At 42.5% G+C, this 18,996-nt stretch overlaps 1 protein-coding gene across 7 annotated transcripts in view; it reads right to left on the bottom strand.

The window, feature by feature from the left end:
• Positions 1-18,996, bottom strand: part of NALCN (sodium leak channel, non-selective) — a 198,389-nt gene that overhangs the window by 120,167 nt on the left and 59,226 nt on the right. For 5 of the 7 annotated variants that reach the window (XM_081857956.1, XM_081857958.1, XM_081857957.1 and 2 more), the window contains 2 exons: positions 458-600; positions 208-312 (listed from right to left, as the gene is read on the bottom strand). In XM_081857956.1, the coding sequence (XP_081714082.1) occupies positions 208-312; positions 458-600 (248 nt within the window). Of the gene's footprint in view, positions 1-207; positions 313-457; positions 601-13,006; positions 13,038-14,272; positions 14,936-18,996 lie in introns of those variants that run through there. The other 2 variants (XM_081857960.1, XM_081857961.1) reach the window with 2 other exon arrangements.

Genomic DNA, 18,996 nt, shown 5'->3' with positions numbered 1-18,996 from the left:
CCGATTCACCAGATTACGAGTCTACCGCTCTTAACGACCACACCACACTGCCTCTCTCATTACAGGCAATGAACCGCACAGGCTTTGAATTCAAATACTTCATTTGCATCCTACACCTAAGTGTTTCAATACATTGGTAAGCACACAGTAGGACTAGGCAAGAATTCACACATCTCAAAGCGAATTTTAAAAATTAGCAACATCTACCTGTGTCGTAGCTGTCGAAGTTGTACTGCTCCTGGATCCCCACATCTGTTGGAACTGCACTCGGATTTCAGCAAATGTCTCAATGATGACAGCAATAAATACATTCTACAAAAAGAATAATATATATATATTTAAAAACAGAAGTTTACAGTGAAGCGCAGAGGTGGAAGCAGTGGGTGGGTGGGGGGGAGTCCCACTCAAACATGCTTTATATTCTGATCAGGTGTGTGTCTGATCAGGTCTACAGTACCTTAACAAGCCAAGCAAGGAAGAAAATTAAGGTGATGAAATAGAAGTAAGAGCGCCATCGGGGGAAGCTGTCGATTGCTCGGTACATCAGGAAGACCCAGCCTTCTTGAGAAGCAGCTTCGTAAACAGTAAAGATGCTTGTACCTGTAAATGGAAAATAAAATACATATGCAGTGCAAATTAAAAGGAGCATTTTCAAATATCAGCAGTCAACACTCCTTTCCTTCATTTTCTTTTCTTGCCATTAAACAAGCCTCTACACAAAAAAGAGAGCCAACAGAGTTTTCTATTATTTTTATGATTAGCTTTCAGCCGTTGCAATATTACAAAGCAAAACATTTGATCCCTGAAGACATGTGGGTGTGTTCAAAGCACATAAATAGCCATGACCAGAATATGCCCTTCTTCCTAAGTCGGTGGTATCTTAGTCTGTGTGTGTGTTTGAGCATAATATGCAATTAATGTAAGAGCAATTATTACACCTTTGTGGCACATATGCAGTTGTTTGCCACTACCCCAAAATGGCAGCACAACCTTTCTTTTACAACTGCTAGAATTTTCTAGCAAAACTAAGGCACATATAATGAATTAGATAATGTACATGCATTATTTTATTTGCTTGTCTAATGGTCCAACTTTATCAGTTAAGTTGCCAGAAAAGTCCTTGTTAAGAACCAGTTACATCAATGATGCAACATCAGTTATGGGTATGCTTGTGTTAATATCACTGCTGTGTCAAAACCGAATTCAGGGCATTTCACCAATGGAGAAATGTGGATTTTTTTTGCAGTTTACCAAGAGAACAGTTACTCTCCCACCCAGATGCAAGAGAGTTGCATGACGCAATATTGAGAAAGAAGAAACAGCGTGAAAGAGGCAAAGATAATCCTACAAAGTTTATCCCATCTTCACAGAAATGTCACAAATCTATATGTCTTAGATTTGTTTAGCAAAATTATACTCCACTCATTCTTTAAGTCCATCATACTTTTTGGCCACATGGACACATTTGCAACTGGAGAAACTGTTTAGGACTCTGTAGAGACCAACCCAGGCCCTGCTTCCTGACCTGTGGCAGAACTGGTATAGGATCTGGGCTTCTTCTACTACAAGGAGTCAACCTGCAAGATGCCCTTGCCTCCTACTGGTGGGAGAGGCAATCCCAACGGGTCTCAAACACTCTCCTTACTCTATCAGATCAGATAATATTAGATCTCCTTACTCTATCTCTATCAGATAATAGAGTTTAGTATTATGTCAGAACACTAACCTTCCTTTTCCTCAACTGCATTTAATCAATTAGATATTTCATCTAATTGCCTTAATTTAATTTAATTTAATGTTGCATCTTTTCCTGTACATTTCAGAATCAAAAAGAAAACAAAATTTTAGGCCCTGATGCGTCTCCCCTGTGTACCATTGAGCCAAAAAAGGGGATCTATTTAGTTTCTTTTTTAAATAAAGAGCAACATCTCTACTGGCTTATATTGCAGTGGCTAAAACATGGTCTGTGGGCTCCCCTGTCTGGCCCCAAGGCAATTACTGATGACTCCCCAAGGCCTCCAACAATTTGGCAGTGGCTGATTTACACACACACACACACACACACACACACCTATGTGTGTGTGTGTGTGTGTATATATATATATGTATGTATGTGTGTGTGTGTGTGTATATATATATATATATACACACACACACACACACACACACGCACGCACGCACACACACACACACTGTTTTCTTATGTTTCTCTTCTTTCCTCTCTCTGTCAACACCATGGAAAGCTAAGCACCTCTTTGGCAGCACTGAATGAAGCGCCCCTTGTCTCTCTGCCGCTGCCACTGAGGACAGATCAAGAGTGCTCCAGAAACTGGAAGAAACACTCTGATCTGCTATGATGTATCCGAAGCCATTTCCAGCACTAGGAAAAGGTTGAGAGGAGTCCTTCCTCTTTTGGAAGTTCTCCCATTCTGTTGTCAATGGCTGCACTGAGGAAAGGAAAGGCGCTTTGGTGTGGGGGCAGTTGTATCATTCTTCCTCTCTGCTTTCAGCTCAGTGGAGGTCCACACCAGAAACAAAACGTCTGGCATGCGTTGGGGCCAACAGCATGTACCACCAAGCACTGACCACCACTGAACAGAGACCATCTGCATATCTCCATGCATCTGTATGTATGTGTGATCTACATACGTGTGTGTGTGTGTCCGGTATGCTTTTCTTACTGGCAGTGGCGTAGTGTGGGTTGTCAGCACCCGGGGCAAGGCAAGTAATTTGCGCCCCCTAACCCGTGGATTTGCGCCCCCTAACCCTAACCCCCAGATGTTGTGCCTGGTGCGGCCGGCCCCCCCTGCACCCCCCACGCTACGCCACTGCTTACTGGATGTGTATGTACACAAGAGTCTGAGTGAAAGCGGACCACTTTGATCACCCCAACTTTTTCTTTGGCTGCACCCACCATTGCCTGTGGTCCTTGTTAACGTTGGCCTACAGGGAATTCAGCCATCAGCCCAACAAAGGTAATTTTCAAATTATATCCGGATTTTAAAACCTATAAATCATATTCCCCCCCCCCCATTCTCTTCTCCCATGTTTCTTTTTAAATCACATCATTTTCGCTTACATTCCCCTCCCCGCCCCCCGCCGCAACCCCCCCCCACATGCAATCTTAAAGTTAATCTTTCCTCTTGTGGCAACAGCCTCTTAATGTTTCTGTTGAGAGCAATTAAAATAAATGGTCCCAAATTGACATTTGTGATATGAAGTATTACTTCAGGATGGAATATGTGATTTGGGACTGGTGGAGCGTTAAAAGCATGCCATAAAGTGGCTGAATAGTTGTGCGTCAGAATGCCAAATCAAAAACCCTCTGCAAGTATTCCGACATTCTGGAAAATATTTTCTTTAATGATGACATTTGAAAAACAGTGCCTGCCATTTTAGAACAGGAGTTATTATGTTTTCAATATCTCCTACTCATGCCTTGCTTCTTTTCATTCTCATGATGTCCTTGCATCTACTTAAGGAAGCCGTCTGACTAAAGGGGGGGAAAATATGACAAACATCTATTGTGAAGGTGAAGCATCCCTGTAATGGTACCCATCTATTACAACCTGTCCATCAGTTCTACTTCTGTATCCTGAGGAAGGGATGGAAATCTCTCACCCCCAAACTCATCATATTGTTTGAGCATAATTAAATATGGGAGGTTTTATTTCTGGATATGTAGGCAGACTTTGAAGCTTCAAGGTTTTAATTACTCTTAATTATGGTGTCAAAGAAATCACTAGGGATTTTTACTGAGCCCTGCAATCCTCCTCCTTCTCCTCTCAGATGAAGTTCAACAGCTGTTATAGAGTTACAGAAAAACAAATGCAAAATTGGAAAGCTTGGACATTCAAACACACGAGAGAGAGAGCAAGAGCAAGGGAGAGAGAAATCGAGGCTTGGGCTTTCCCACATTTTAATTAAAGCAACATATGATGACAAACTGCATAGATTTTAAATATTGGAATGAAAGTTGTGTTCAGGTACATAACAGGTGCGAGAGGGCTCATCACGGCTACTGCTTCTATACCAGATCCCTTAGCACCTTCGGATATTACAAAAATATTACAGAGAAACTTGCGAAGGCCACCATTAAATCCCTCTCTCCCCAAATCAATCATAAACATATAACTATTTCTAGAGCACTTTCAGCAGGTTTGTGAACTTCTGTGCTGACCTCTTCCTGGTTCCCTTAACAGCAGAAACTATATAATAGAGAGTTCTGAAAACTTCTTGTTTCAGGTTACCTCTGTGACATGGACAACTTTGCTTGTAAATTTTTAAGTGTACTGGCTGGTGTCAAAGGAACAGTAACAACTAATAAAAAGGTTAGCAATGGTTGCCTGTAGAGCACTTTTATATTTTCTGCAGCTACTGTACATTCAAGAACACTTATATGCACACACATCTAAGAGTCTTGATTAGGCACGACCTCCCAATGTGCGCCTGAGTGTTTTAGATGCATGTCTGTCATTCATACTTTGGCCCAGTTTACACACAATGATAAACCATTGTTTAATATAAGCTATGGTTTAATGGGCGTGATCATTCTTCTCCTCCCCAGCTATTGGCTGTGCCAAATAAGCCTCTGGGAGGTCTGAAACAGCTGTGTAAAACTGCATCTGCTGCAAACCTGACTGCGACATAAATTAGGGATCTGCTCTCAGTGCGCCAAGTTAAACCTTTAAAGAAGCAAAAAAACAAAACAAAACATAGTGGCCAAGATATCAAAATAAATACCTAGCAGCAACTAAAAGCCTGCTTGCTTTTGTTTTTCTAACTGCCCATATAAATGAACAGACCCACCCAAACTTTCCAACCTGATAACCCCATAACTGTCCTTGGAAAACCAGGACATCCCATTTTGTGTGTGTGATCTCGCCCTGACAAAAGCACTTTTTCTGAAGTGGCAAACTTGCTTTGTTCCCCAAACATGTGTTTTTGGGTGCCATGCTCTCATGCAAGACCACGGCCCTGAAAAAAAGCTCATTTTGGGGACCATGACCTTGTGCAGGTCGGCCAGGAGTGCAGCCTGGAATACACACATCCCAGTTTCGGGACTGCCCTGGAGATGATGGCAATCATTGCATACATGTTGGCAATGAGGACATGTTGGCAATGATTTCTAGATTTGATGTGGCAGCACTGATACGGCCCTCCCACCTGCAAAGGAAAACTGAAAATCTGATAAAGCCATTCTAATTAGAAATAAAGGTGGCACATTAAGAAAGACTCCATGCTGACTCCTCAATGTGTGTGGAAAAGCACTGGGAGATGGCAGCAAGCAACACAGGGGGGCATAGTCTTTTCAATGTACGGTACTTTCAATTCTCACATGGTTCATATTCTGTGGGAGAAAATATTCTAAAGCAACTGCAAATTTGTGCTCAGTCCTGAGGAAAACAAAGCTACAAAGCCATTTTAATGAAAAGGACATTCAATAACTGCCCTGGGTAAAATAGGGGGACCCGATTCCCTCAATAAAACCCACATTAGCCTCAAAGGATATGAAGAAGCAAATGATTTAACATGGTTTCCTCCTATAAGAAAAATGAATATAATAAAAGCAGAAAATTTCACTTGGTTTTGCTAGCTGCGGGGGGAAAGAGGGTCAGATTATTTTCTCTGCATCCTGACATAGATCAAGTGCACCACAGAAAAGTATAAAATGAAAACCAAATGTGCACACATGCTAGATTTCTTTAGAATACAAATATTCATACCCTTTGGATGTGTTCTTTCACACCCACTATTAAAGCAAGATTGCTATTTAACTCAGGAAGCGATATGAGTAGAAAAATAGTGGATTAGGAGGGAACAGGACACAATGGAATTATTCACGGTTTGTAATGTGTTATACAAAATAATACAAAATAATTGGTTTTGAAACATGTACATCTTCAGGAGTGTTTGGTTTAATAATTCCTCACTCACATCTTGTGCTTTTACAACTTTTTTCTACTCACTAGGGTTCATCAGCGTTGATGGAAAATAGTGAACAGACATTTACCACACACCAATCCGCACGAAACGTTTTCTACAACAAACATTTAAGCCGTAATTCTGTATTACGAAAAGGAGCTCTGAGTTTCATCCCCTCTCCTTCCCTGGCAAACAAATATTAGAAATTTCCAGGACCAGTTTGTGCCTAAAGTTTGTTGTTTCATCTAGAAGAAGAAGAAGAAGAAGAAGAAGAAGAAGAAGAAGAAGAAGAAGAAGAAGAAGAGTAGTTTGGATTTGATATCCCGCCTTTCACTCCCCTTCAGGAGTCTCAAAGCGGCTAACACTCTCCTTTCCCTTCCTCCCCCACAACAAACACTCTGTGAGGTGAGTGGGGCTGAGAGACTTCAGAGAAGTGTGACTGGCCCAAGGTCACCCAGCAGCTGCATGTGGAGGAGCGGAGACGCGAACCCGGTTCCCCAGATTATGAGACTACCGCTCTTAACCACTACACCACACCTTGGTTTGTGATCACTTATAAACCAGGATCACAAACCAAGCTCTGTAATCATGGTTTGTAGGGAACTACAATACATATTTTGCCTATTTAGATAAATGGCGAACTGTGGCTTGCCACAAAGAGGCAACAAAAGTTTATAATCTCGGTATACAAGGGGAAGAGGGAGAGGGAGGGCAAGGGGAGAAAGAATGAGTACTGGGCTCACATGCCTTCTCAGAGACCAAATCATGGCTTGGTGTTATGTCAAAATGCAACATTATTAAAGGCAGTATTATTATTATTATTATTAGTAGTAGTAGTAGTAGTATTAGCAATCAAAAACAAAAGAACAATACAAAACGAACACTTAAGACACATACTTTTTTATCTAGCTTGAATGACCACACCAATGAACAGAATAAGTCTAAATAAATGGGAAGATTCCTGTCTGAGAATACTGAACCACCACAGCTTTCCCTCCCTCTCTTCCTGCCATCCCCACTATTTTCTTTCCAGTAAATTGTTATCGCTTTGTCTTGTGCTCTTTCCTTCCTAGCGCACAGGATAACCTTGGGGATAATAACTGCTTTGAGGTTATATCCTGGGGAAGGTGACAGAGTTATATTTAATTTCCTTCCAAAGTGAGAATGCTGAGACTTCCTCTCTTGACAGACATTTTAGGCCTTCCCTGCGTTGCACATGACAAAATGGAGGTTGAAATTTCACAAATGTATTTTCCATCAAAGGGGGTAGAGGTGGGAACTATCTCTGAAGTAGGAAACTTAATTTCAGAAGAACAACAACAAACAAACCAATGACCAGGACTAAGAGTCTCAAGTATACTGGCATCGTCTTAGATTTAAGTTCCTAAAGGGGAGTAGTGGGATCTCTTATTTATAGGATTCCTTTTCGGAGGTGAAAATAGAAGAGACTGGACTTATATAGCTGCCCATTTTGGCAATTATTTGGGAAAGGAGAAACCCAGGAATTAATGTGGCTTAATTAATTAGGAATGATGAAAAGAGAAAGCCAGTCACCTAGGACGCTACCCCTGCTCAAGTTGCTAGATATTTTGTTTTTTAATGTTTGATGTTTTGTTGTGTTTTTATATAACGTTGTGAGCTGCCCAGGGTGGCTGGGGAAACTCAGCCAGATGGGTGGATATAATTTTTTAAAAATAAATAAATTAAAGATTATTACAACTGAAACTGCTAGACCCAAATGCATTATTTGCTCTCCCTTAATAATCTGATTGAAAAGTAAAGGAGCCAAGCATTATCTACTAACTAGACTTGACATTGTAGACCCAGGGTATTGATATTCAGCCATGTTTCACTTGCAGTACACCAACTGAACATGACTAAGTTAGGTCCTTTAATTCCAATAAAGGTAAAGGTAAAAGGACCCCTGACCATTAGGTCCAGTCGTGGCCGACTCTGGGGTTGCAGCGCTCATCTTGTTTTATTGGCCGAGGGAGCCGGCGTACAGCTTCTGGGTCATGTGGCCAGCATGACTAAACCGCTTCTTGCGAACCAGAGCAGTGCACGGAAACGCCGTTTACCTTCCCGCTGGAGCGGTACCTATTTATCTACTTGCACTTTGACATGCTTTCAAACTGCTAGGTTGGCAGGAGCAGGGACCGAGCAACGGGAGCTCACACCGTCGTGGGGATTTGAACCACTGACCTTCTGATCGGCAAGTCCTAGGCTCTGGGTTTAACCCACAGCACCACCCACGTCCCTTTCATTCCAAAAGGTCTACTCACCACTCCTACTTTTGGGAATGCTAATCTGCCATACAGCTGTGAAACAGGACTTAAAGTGGAGGAGAAATAGCTAATGAACCTATCCCCTCCTACCATTTCCCCCTCTGCAAGCCGTCCCTGAAGCTGGATTTCGTCTGGCTAAGAGTGATTCCAGACAGGAAAATAGAAGTAGATTTAGGGGAGCATGACTGGTTCTGCTGCACTGGGTGAGGGGCTTCAGGGAGATCACAGGGGATGCTGCAACTATGAGGCAGAATGAAAGGCAAGGGGGAGGCCACCAAATTTTGGTGTTGCACAGGACACCAAAGTATTACCTCGCCCCCCACTCCATCACACTTCATTGGTTTGAGACCCCAAGGTTCCGCCACTGAAGAGAAACATGGATGGGTAATGCAGTTACAGAAGCAAACACATCAGAGGACATGAAGCCTCCAGCAACCCATTTTTGCCTGTCAAATTATCCCTCTCCTCTCTGCTTTATAACTCTGCAACCAGACCTGTGTTTTTCAAGGCACCTCTACTTGGTACTTAAGTTCCAGCTGCTTCTTTCTGTATTTCTCTTACACTAATTTCATAGTGCTGGGTTGCAGTAACGAGGCTAGATACAAATCCCACGCTATTTGAAAGCTGAGAAAATGTTTAATGCTTGGGTTCCGCTCCTCTTGAAACAGATAATAGCACCAGCTGAGGGAATATCTGCAAACTCCACTTACTGCCTGATTGTCTAGCAAATATCACCAAACGCTTGCAAAAATGGAACTGTACTGCGGTGAATAGACCCAATTGTTATTAAAATACATGCAGCACATTCTGACGTGCAATGTGGTTGACAGCCTCGATCTTACTCATCATTAGATCAAGGAGTCACAGCCCAACAGTAGAGCACGTGACTTGCATGCAAGAGGCTATGGGTTTGGTCCTTGGCATTTCCCCTTTAAAAAATTCCTAGCTAGCAGTTATGGCAAATACACCCCCCCCCCTTAAGGCCTAGAGAGCCTCAGCCTATCAGAGCAGATGGTTCTGTTGAGCAAGCTGGTCCAACCTTTTCATTCATTAAAGGTGCCATCAGATCAGTATTACCTCCCCCCCCCCACTCCACCACACCTCATTAGTAGCCTGTGTAAATGTAAACATTATAGATCAATATGTTCTATACCTAGGCCCCTTCTAAAGAACTACTTGAAAGTTGCATCAGCGTGTGCCTGGGCCCAGGCCAACTAATCCTGTCCTTGGTGTTTCACATGCCAGCATGTCCTGACCCCCTGAATTGCTGTCAGGGACCATGCTGAAGAGGGCTGTGGCGTTTGCCTCCTAGGTGGATCATAAGGAAAGGGTTAAATGAGTGTGATGTGATTGGCCAGTGGGAACCCAAGAGGAGGAGTTAGAGTTAGAGTTGGAGTTGTGTGGAAGTTAGTTGGGAGTTGGAGAAGGAAGAGGGAGGATAAGTCTGTGGGTTGGTCGAGTTGTGTTGTGAGAGAGTGAGAGGAACTGTTAGGTGGAGTCAGATAGATAGTTGGGATAATCAGTTTGAAGTTGTTAGGAACGTATAGGTCAGTAAATAAACTAAGATTAAGAAACTGCCAAGAAAAATTAACTGAAACCTTAAACTTGTTCATGCTTATAAAAATAAACTTGATTATTTGTTAATGTTAACAACTGTCTGGACTCCATGTGTACCCGAGAGAAACGGGTTGGTGGCAGCGGGAAAGCAATCACAGTGGTGGCACAGGGATCAACAGACCGTCAAACGTCCGGGGACCCTGTGTGATCGCCACAAGGGCTGCACTGAGGAAGATTTGGGGAGCCACCCCCTTCTTCTGATCCTGAATCTTCCCAGGAGCAGGAGGACAGTATAGATTTGGAACAGCGGTTTGCAGAGGGACACAGTTCAGAAGGCAGTAGCTGGGAAATACTGGATGGGGAACAACTAGCAGAAGAAACTCTGGAAGAGAGTTAACAGATTCACAGTCTCTGGATAGTATCCACCCCACTTCCCCAAAGTCACAGAGGCTACAATCTCAGATTACAAGACACAGGAGTGATAATAGGGACGGAAGGGGGAGTGACCTTAATTGGGAGCACCGCCATTCTGGTTAGACACTTTCTTTTGTTCTTCGCTGTGTTTATTAAAGAAACTAACTGGTAAGAATTTCCTTTCGTTTGATCTGCTCATTTATGGCCACGGGGGAGGAAGCTGACTCCCTGAAGCCTGACAGTTGCTTAGAGCATGGTGCTGATAATGCCAAGGTTACAAGTTTGATCCCTGTATGGAACAACTGCATTGCAGAGGGGTGGACTAGAGGATCTTCAGGGTCGCTTCGAAATCTACAATTTTATGGTTCTATGGGTACAGCAGTACATGTGAAGGCTTCCATGCAACCAGGGGTGACAAAGCTGCTGGCATGGACAACAGGGTGTGGGGCAAGCTGCCATGTGCCACATTGAGGGCAGGGCGAGTCAGCCTGGTGTCATTCCCAAGTCACACAACAATACAATGTTTGGCCCATTCTAAAAAAGGGCTATTGAATTTTGAAGTACTGCAGTGAATTGAAATTGACTGGTGTTGCTTTTTTCTGCGGAATCTGCAAAGCTTATGATGGGTGCATTTATATTCAGAGCTATTTTTCTAGAAAAAGAGGTTCTAGAACTCAGCATGACCACCACACTTATTCTGCTATAATGGCAATGGCGCCCACCTGAGAGGGGCGAGAACTGTGTTCCAGAGAGTTCCAGCTGAAGAAAAGCCCTGTTTATTTTTTGCTGTACACCATCCTGATATTTTGTATGAGGGGCAGGCGCTCTCTCTCTCTCTCTCTCTCTCTCTCTCTCTCTCTCTCTCTCTAATATTAAGTATATTCTGCTGAGCTGAATTTAATTACAACAGAAAATTAAAACATAATAAGATATATTCCACAAGGTTTAATCTTAGGCCAGAACAGAACAGCTCAAACGCTGTTGTCAAAGGACATACGGCTCTCTAGAGAAATAAAATAAAATAAAATGCCGCTCTCCTCAACACATAGCTTTTAAAACTTATTGACTGCCACTAGGTGGTGATCACGTTCTTTATGCACAAAACAGAATCCATGCCAGTGTTTTAAGATAAATAGAATGGGGTTAATCATGATTCTTTTGGTGTTTGGGACTGATGCCGGATCTCTCCTTATGAACTACAAAATTATTTAGAAAAGTTTTCCTATTTTAAAAAAATCCCTCAATGTGGGTTTTGGTTTTTTTGGAAAATATTGAATTGCCCACAGCATGCTGAACTATATTCTACCATGGGTGTGGTGGGTGGTGAAGCAGCATTGCATGAAATCTCTTACAATCACTAAACATTTTCACATAACAAATAATAAACAGCATTGCCTTGAGAACAACCACCATGTTCTACTACTATATATGGTAAAAAGGTCTTTTAGAGATAGGCTGGCAATACACACAGCCACCATAGTTCTGATTTATGTCGCTTGAGTGCTAGCAAGGGAAGATATGAAAATTGTTCAGGATGAGCGAAGTTTCTTCCAGGCCTAATACTGAGAGTAATCATCACTGGCTAAGGAAACAGGGCTGAGGGATGCTTGCAGGGGCCATTTCTGCTATTAGCAGGACTCTTGCTGGTTCCCAATGCATCCCTAATACGTACTGTTGCTTTGTGGGGTTTGGGACCAAAAAGCAGTATATAAATAAACTGTCTCATAGTATGCAATGATTCCCTGCACTGTCTGGAATGAGGGAAGAGAAGAAAATAGAGGTTTCTTCTCTAGATCACTTTTCAGAAGAGCACATTTCATTATCACCACTGGGGACATTTTGTTTTCTTAACTTTTCTATTCCTACAAATTTCTTCGGTTCTCCATAGCTTTTCCATTCTTATATGTTATTTTACAAAATGAGATCCCACAGCTCAAACAGCTCCCCCACCTTCTCATACATATCAGGATGTTTTTCTCCCAGATGCCCTATGGATGTCATGCCAGACCACAGTAGGGGATTAGCAGTGGTCCAAGATTTTGATGGGTGTGGGCAGGGGCACAGCCCTCTTCACTCGAGGCCCATATGTCTGGACAGCTGCTTTATCTTATACAGATCTGCCTGAGTGTTAAGATGTGCAGAGAAGGCCCTGCTGGCAGTTCTTCCACCACGAGAACCTTGCAGGGTGGGAGTGCAAGAGAGGGCTTTCTTGTGGTGGCCCCCAAATCGTGGAATGCTCTCCGAGTCAAAGTACATCTGGTCCCCTGCTTTACAACAGCAGGTTTCAACACATGTTTTTTGCCCAAGACTTTTGGTTCTTTTGAAACAAATTTATTTATTTGGTCTTTCAAATTAAAATTTTACAGAGAGATTTCAAACATAAATCATAAAAAGAAGATTCCAAGGAATCTCCTGGACTTCCAGTCTCCCCTTTGTGGGTCACAAAAGACTTTTGGGAGTAGAGGATGAGATCTGAAGTTCCCTTGCCATACTGCTTTTGCTGGCAGTGGTTGTTATTTATAATTGGTTTTGATTGTTGGCTTTGCGATGCTAAACTCGACAGAGTTTTATTCGTTGACCCAAGCTGTGTGTAATGTACCCTGGCTGGGACACCTGGGCATATATGTATGTTATTTATTTCCTATAATAGTAGCTCCAAAGTGGACAATTTGTATTGGAGAATCAGCACAAACGGAAACAGTTAAATTCTCCCATGTACTGTACTGTGTCAGCAGTTTAAATTAGCCTCCCCACCAACTACTTTTGAAAAATGAATGAATAGATAGATAGATAGATAGAGCAGGAGATGACTTCACCCTAGTTACACAAAACTTTCCTCATTTGAACATCCTAATGCAGGGGTCACCAACATTTTTGGACAGGTGGGCAAAGGGATGGTGCTGCGTACCACTCACAAAATGGCTGCCGCGTAAGAGGCATGCCATAACACAAAATGGCTGCTATGAAGGAGTATGGCATAGCACAACATTAGAGAAACAACCATCCTTATGTCCTGTTGGCCCTTATTATGGATCCCTCTCTCTCTCTCTCTCTCTCTTGAATACAGATGCACAGTTATGCTATTAACTGACTAATAACAATAGGAAACTTTCCTCAGTACCAGAAAAATATATACACAACTGTCATTTCACAGAAATTTCTTATAAGGCATCTCCATATTTTGCTCCACAGCTTTATTTCTAGGAGGACTAGAGACTTGCTTTTTTAAATAAAAGAAATGAAAGCTTGGAGACTGAGGCATCTACCCAGGGACACCACTGGAAGCCTCCATCAGCAGGTTGGAGGACCTCTGTGTTATGGTCTCCTATTTCACCTCTGAAACTTTCCAACATACCAACACCCCTTTTCTGAACTGTGGGGCAAGGACAACTGGGGCCATGCTTAGGCAATGTCTGTGACCTGAAACACTTTTCGTTCCGTTACCAAGAATTACTTGCAAATGTTTTCCATGCTTCAATCTCTGTGTCCGCTTATATTTTACAGCAGCCCCATCTCCAGGGCTTTTTTATTCGCAGCGATATTTTTGGCCATCTTGCTTCAGCGAGCATTCTTTTTAAAAGAAATTGTTATTTTGTCAGGCAGCTCGCAAATAATCCCAAAGTAAAAAAGCGACTGGAAAGTATCATGGCAGTTGATGGGGGGAGGTTCTTGTGTGGGTAAATAGTCAATACTCTCCCCCCCCCTTTCCCTGGTGCTAATATCCCCTCATGCATCCACTGGCAGTTTAGAAAAAAAAAGGATTCAGTGAACTGAAGAATTGTTCACACCTTTCATGCTGCACCATCTGGATCGTTCGCACAGAATAGCAAGGAATGCAAAATATGAGGGCATTTTCCCTCTAAATACTATGCAGAGCGCATATGCTAGGTAGATGGAGAGAAAAGGCTTCAGTCCATAAATTGCTTATTTTGTACCACCTGCTACTTGGGAGGAAGGATTAAAAAAGGGAGGGGGGGACAGAGCAGGATAAGAAGACTACGCCAAAGTGCTTGCAATAAAGGGTTCTGTCAAGTGGGAGAAGGAGGGAGGAGATGAAGGCAAGAAGATAAAACCCAGAAAAGAAAGCAAACCTACTGTTGGTCTGCCACAGCAGAAGAACATGAGGAAGCTCATCAGCTTCTAGCCATTTTTTTGGCTATAAACACAGCTAAAGGGCTGCTGAGGGGACGAGGAGGGACTTGCAACAGTCCATGCAGGGCAAAATCCTCCTAGGACAGATTATTTAAATCAGCCTTTGGGGAACTGGTGCAGCCCAGATGTTTTGGACCTGATTTTCTACTTTCTTTGGGGAGAGTAAAATATGCTTGTTATTTGTTGGCTGGTTGTTGTTGTTTCTTAAATGCAAGCCGGGTCTATCACAGCACTCCATCTCCAAAAGATATACTATGGAAGTTTGAGGTTTCGTAATTTTCCTCCACTTTGCACAAAGGACCCAGGATAATTTACAATGCTAATAGATTCACCATTTCAACAGCAAAGTTAATTAAGAGCTCGAATATAAAAAGTGCACTTGTTTCACATTTCCATGTCACCGATATTATGGTTCCTCATGATTTCTGGCCCTCCCCCAACCAAGCTAATTATGCCTAGAACAATACAGTGCTGGCTCTTTTTCACACATCTAAGAAGCAGCAGAGGACTCTGCTAGAAATTTCCTTTTTTCCCTGACAAGTATCCTTGCTTAACAATTCTTCATAATTGCTATTGGCGATAGCTATGATCTCATGAACCTAATTACCCAGGAGAATAAGAGTGCTTGCTGTTATTTTTAAAGGTTCCTGAATATATATATATATATATTTTAAAAAAGTCTTTTCAATTACCATTTATTCAACAGGTTTGCTTTGATTAACCCCCTGGGCCCCTGACGACAGAACAGATCATATTTCAATATAGCAGTGTCCTTAAGATCTGATATCGAAGAGCACACCAGTTTTTTAAAAAATCTCTAGCTTTGTAATCACCATCATATTATATAGATTTACTGGTGACCCTTAGGCCGTGGAAGAAATTTGTCTGGTGTGTGTGCACATATATGCCATGATTAATGTACTAATTATCTAATCGTATTTGAATATCTGCATTAGCTATTGCAGTTATATTACTCATTGTATTCAAAAGTAAAATCTTTTAGCACGATATATTCAATTCAGAATTGATGACAATGGAAGCATTTCTTTTCTGGGATTATGATTATGATTATTAATCAGTTAAAGACCTTGTGAGAGACTGACTTATTTATTTAGATATAAGACGTGGGAACCAAGTGATTAATAGAATAAGCGAAGGGGGGGGGGTCCAATCAAAAGTAATTTAAGTCACTTTCAGTAGAATCCTAGGTGTTTTTACTCAAAAGGGAAGTCCGCTGTGTTCAATGGGGTTCACTCCCAGAAAATTGTTTTTAGGATTGTAGTCAAAAGGAACTTCTACTCTGTAAATCATATTGAAAAATGAGCGGTGCCATTCCTGTTGCCCAGTCCAGGGGGTGGGTGCCAAGGTTGAGAATGTTTACCAGGCTGACCACTTCAACAGTGAAATCACTTCCACATTCCAAGGAGTACCAAAAAATGTCAAGAACAATGAGTGATTTCTCTTTCCATGTTGTGCAACAGAATAAGGAGGTCCAAGAGCCCCTCTAATTTGAAACTGGAACTGCTCTTACACAAATCCCATTCATTACAATGAAATTGTTCAAGATCCAGTTCTTGGTGGAATTGCTCAAGTAAAAATGTCCTGCATAGTTTCTCTGGAAAAAAACCTCAGGTGCAAGCTAAATTATACATATACCCACTTATTTTTAATTGAGCACACTGACATGGAGCCCGCCTGCAATGTAGGTTTAACCACATTGTCCTCACTATGTAATAGCTAAATAAATCATAGGTACATTTTAACAGGTTACTGAAATGCTGGGCAGGGTTTATGTACACTGTACAAGTGAATTCATTCTACAAAACCACAACTCTGTAGAATGTCCTAGGTATAACTATTCCTTTAGAGTAATGGATATATTCATGCAAGTCACATCATTTTAGCATCGCCTGGGGGAAAAAAATACATTATTCAGGCTTATGATCTGGTGAAATAGACATGCACTCATATGTGCACATTTCATGAGTGATCTTCAGGAACTGAGCCTGAACACGTAAGGAAAAGATATATACAACATAAGGAAAAGATACATACCACAACATGGCAGCCCTGCACACTGGGTACATCTGCTTCACCCACAATCATTCTGTGTTGACAGGAAATTTCTGAAGGAAGCTTCTGCATGCCTAGAGGCCTCATTCAGACCTTTGCACAAAGGAATGTGACTCTTGGGACAGTTAGAGGAGGTTTGTTACTCCTGCATTAGGTCTTATATTTTCCCCCAACATGGGACCGTCGGACCCTCAGGTCAGCTCATGACAACACAAACAACAAACTAGGACACTATATCTTTTTTTAAAACCCACACACATACACAAAGCCTTAAAACAGCAATAGATAGCTCTCCATCTCAGTCTCCTAACACTTACTGAAATAAAAATGTGCTTGCCAGTTTCTAGAACTGGCTTAGAAAGCCTCTCTGGGGAAGAAAATCCAAATATGGAGTGTTCCCTATCCCTTGTCGCCACCGATTTGACCTCAGATGCTGAAAGGGTTCTGAGCAGAGCTTCCTCTGAGAATCTTTGTGTGCAGCAGTCTGATAACAGGGGAGACATTTACAGAGGTAACTACAGTCAAGGCCATTTAGGACTTTAAAGGTTACAGAAAAGCAACATGCGATTACTGGCAATCATATGCATGGGAATGGTACTCGGGAGGGATGGAAGGAAGTGCCCTTTCCGTGGTGAGATGGGCAGAGGGAGGCCTGAGTTGCCTAGGCAACTAGCTCTCCAAAAACAAGGTCACAGGCGATAAACTATATCTGAAGATTCATCAGAATCCCATTTGTTTACGCTAACCAAGTCTCAGGAGCGCGTATTTCTCATTCGATTAGTTGACATCTAGTTTTAACAGAAGGGTCTGTGATAAATACATTTGGATTATATCTTTTAGAAGGTAGAGTCAAGGATGGCCTTTTGACGGGGACGAGAAGACATCTTTTCACTTTGTACCAACGAAAAGCCCTGCTTAACATTTTGAAAGTGTTAACGCATTTTATATTAACAACACACATCCGCGCCCATTGCGATGCAGAAGATTCCACATGTTGCTGAAGTGTATGGAAATGTCTATGTAGATATGCAACCATCCTCATGAATTGGCTGAATGTATCTTCTGATGAAGATGGAGGTGCACTGCTAGTTGTTGTGTGTAAGCAGAGCTAGAATGAAACCATTAGCTAGTCCTAATAAATGAATGTCATCGCGCCACTCCTTGGTGTGTGGAGTGCCTCAGGGTGCGATACTCTCCCCGATGCTTTTCAACATCCTTATGCGCCCCCTCGCCCAGCTTGTCCAGAGTTTGGGGCTGGGTTGCCATCAGTATGCTGATGACACCCAACTCTATCTGTTGATGGATGGCCATCCTGGCTCAGCCCCAGACACACTGACCAGATGTTTGGAAGCTGTGGCTGGATGGTTACGTGGGAGCTGGTTGAAGCTAAATCCTTCGAAGACAGAGTCCTGTGGCTGGGACGGGACGATATGGGATTGGGGGGGCAACTCCCATCTCTTGCGGGGGCACAATTAGTGCCAGCACCATCCGTTAAGAGTTTGGGTGTAATCTTCGACACCTCCCTTTCCATGGAGGCGCAGATTGCAGCTATAACAAAGGCGGCATTTTTTCCATCTCCACTAAGCTAAGCAGTTGGCTCCTTACCTCTCTCGCCCTGACCTAGCCACTATGATCCACGCGACGGTCACCTCCAGACTGGATTATTGTAACTCGCTCTATGTGGGGCTGCCCTTGAGACTGACCCAGAAACTCCAGCGGGTGCAGAATGCTGCAGCGAGACTCCTAACGGGGTCTTCGCTGCGAGATCACATTCACTTGGTGCTATACCAGCTGCACTGGCTCCCGGTGGAGTACAGGATCAGGTTTAAGGTGCTGGTTTTAACCTTTAAAACCCTATACGGCCTAGGACCCTCATACCTACAGGACCGCCTCTCCAGGTATGTCCCACAGAGAAACTTACGGTCTTCAAATAAAAACATCTTGAAGGTCCCAGGCCACAGAGAGGTTAGGCTGGCCTCAACTAGAGCCAGGGCTTTTTCGGCTGTGGCTCCAATCTGGTGGAACACTCTGTCACAAGAGACTAGGGCCCTGCGGGACTTGACATCTTTCCACAGGGCCTGCAAGATAGAGCTGTTCCACCAGGCCTTTGGCCAGGGCACAGCCTGACTCCCTCCTTCGGCAATCTTCGCGGAGCTCTGGCCCAATGGTTGCCAGTGGTTTGTTTTGAATTAATTTTATAATGAATGACTTTAGAGTGTTGTGTTGTACTGTTGTACTGTTGTACTGTTGTATTGTTGTTAGCCGCCCTGAGCCCGGCTTCGGCTGGGGAGGGCGGGATATAAATAAAATTTATTATTATTATTATTATTAGTTTAGAAACAAAAACAACAACAATAAGAAAAGGCAGTAGGAATTCATTTCTTTCAAAAGTAAAGAAGAAACCAACAGTGTGTTGTTTTAAGCAAGCAAATGTGAGAAGTGTTTAATCTGGAGACATTTCTGCTCTTAAATTAGAGCAATACTAAAATACTGGAAAAATATGTTGAACTTAAAATCAATGGGTGTAGTGATGGATGTCACTGTCAAAAAGAAAACCTTAATGCATATACAGAGCTTTGGGAAAACTCAC

This window comes from Podarcis erhardii (assembly GCF_964252035.2).
Source record: "Podarcis erhardii genome assembly, chromosome: 4".
NCBI lineage: Eukaryota > Metazoa > Chordata > Lepidosauria > Squamata > Lacertidae > Podarcis > Podarcis erhardii.
The sequence above is the reverse complement of the archived record's forward strand: the minus strand, read 5'-3'. Positions and strand labels throughout refer to the sequence as shown.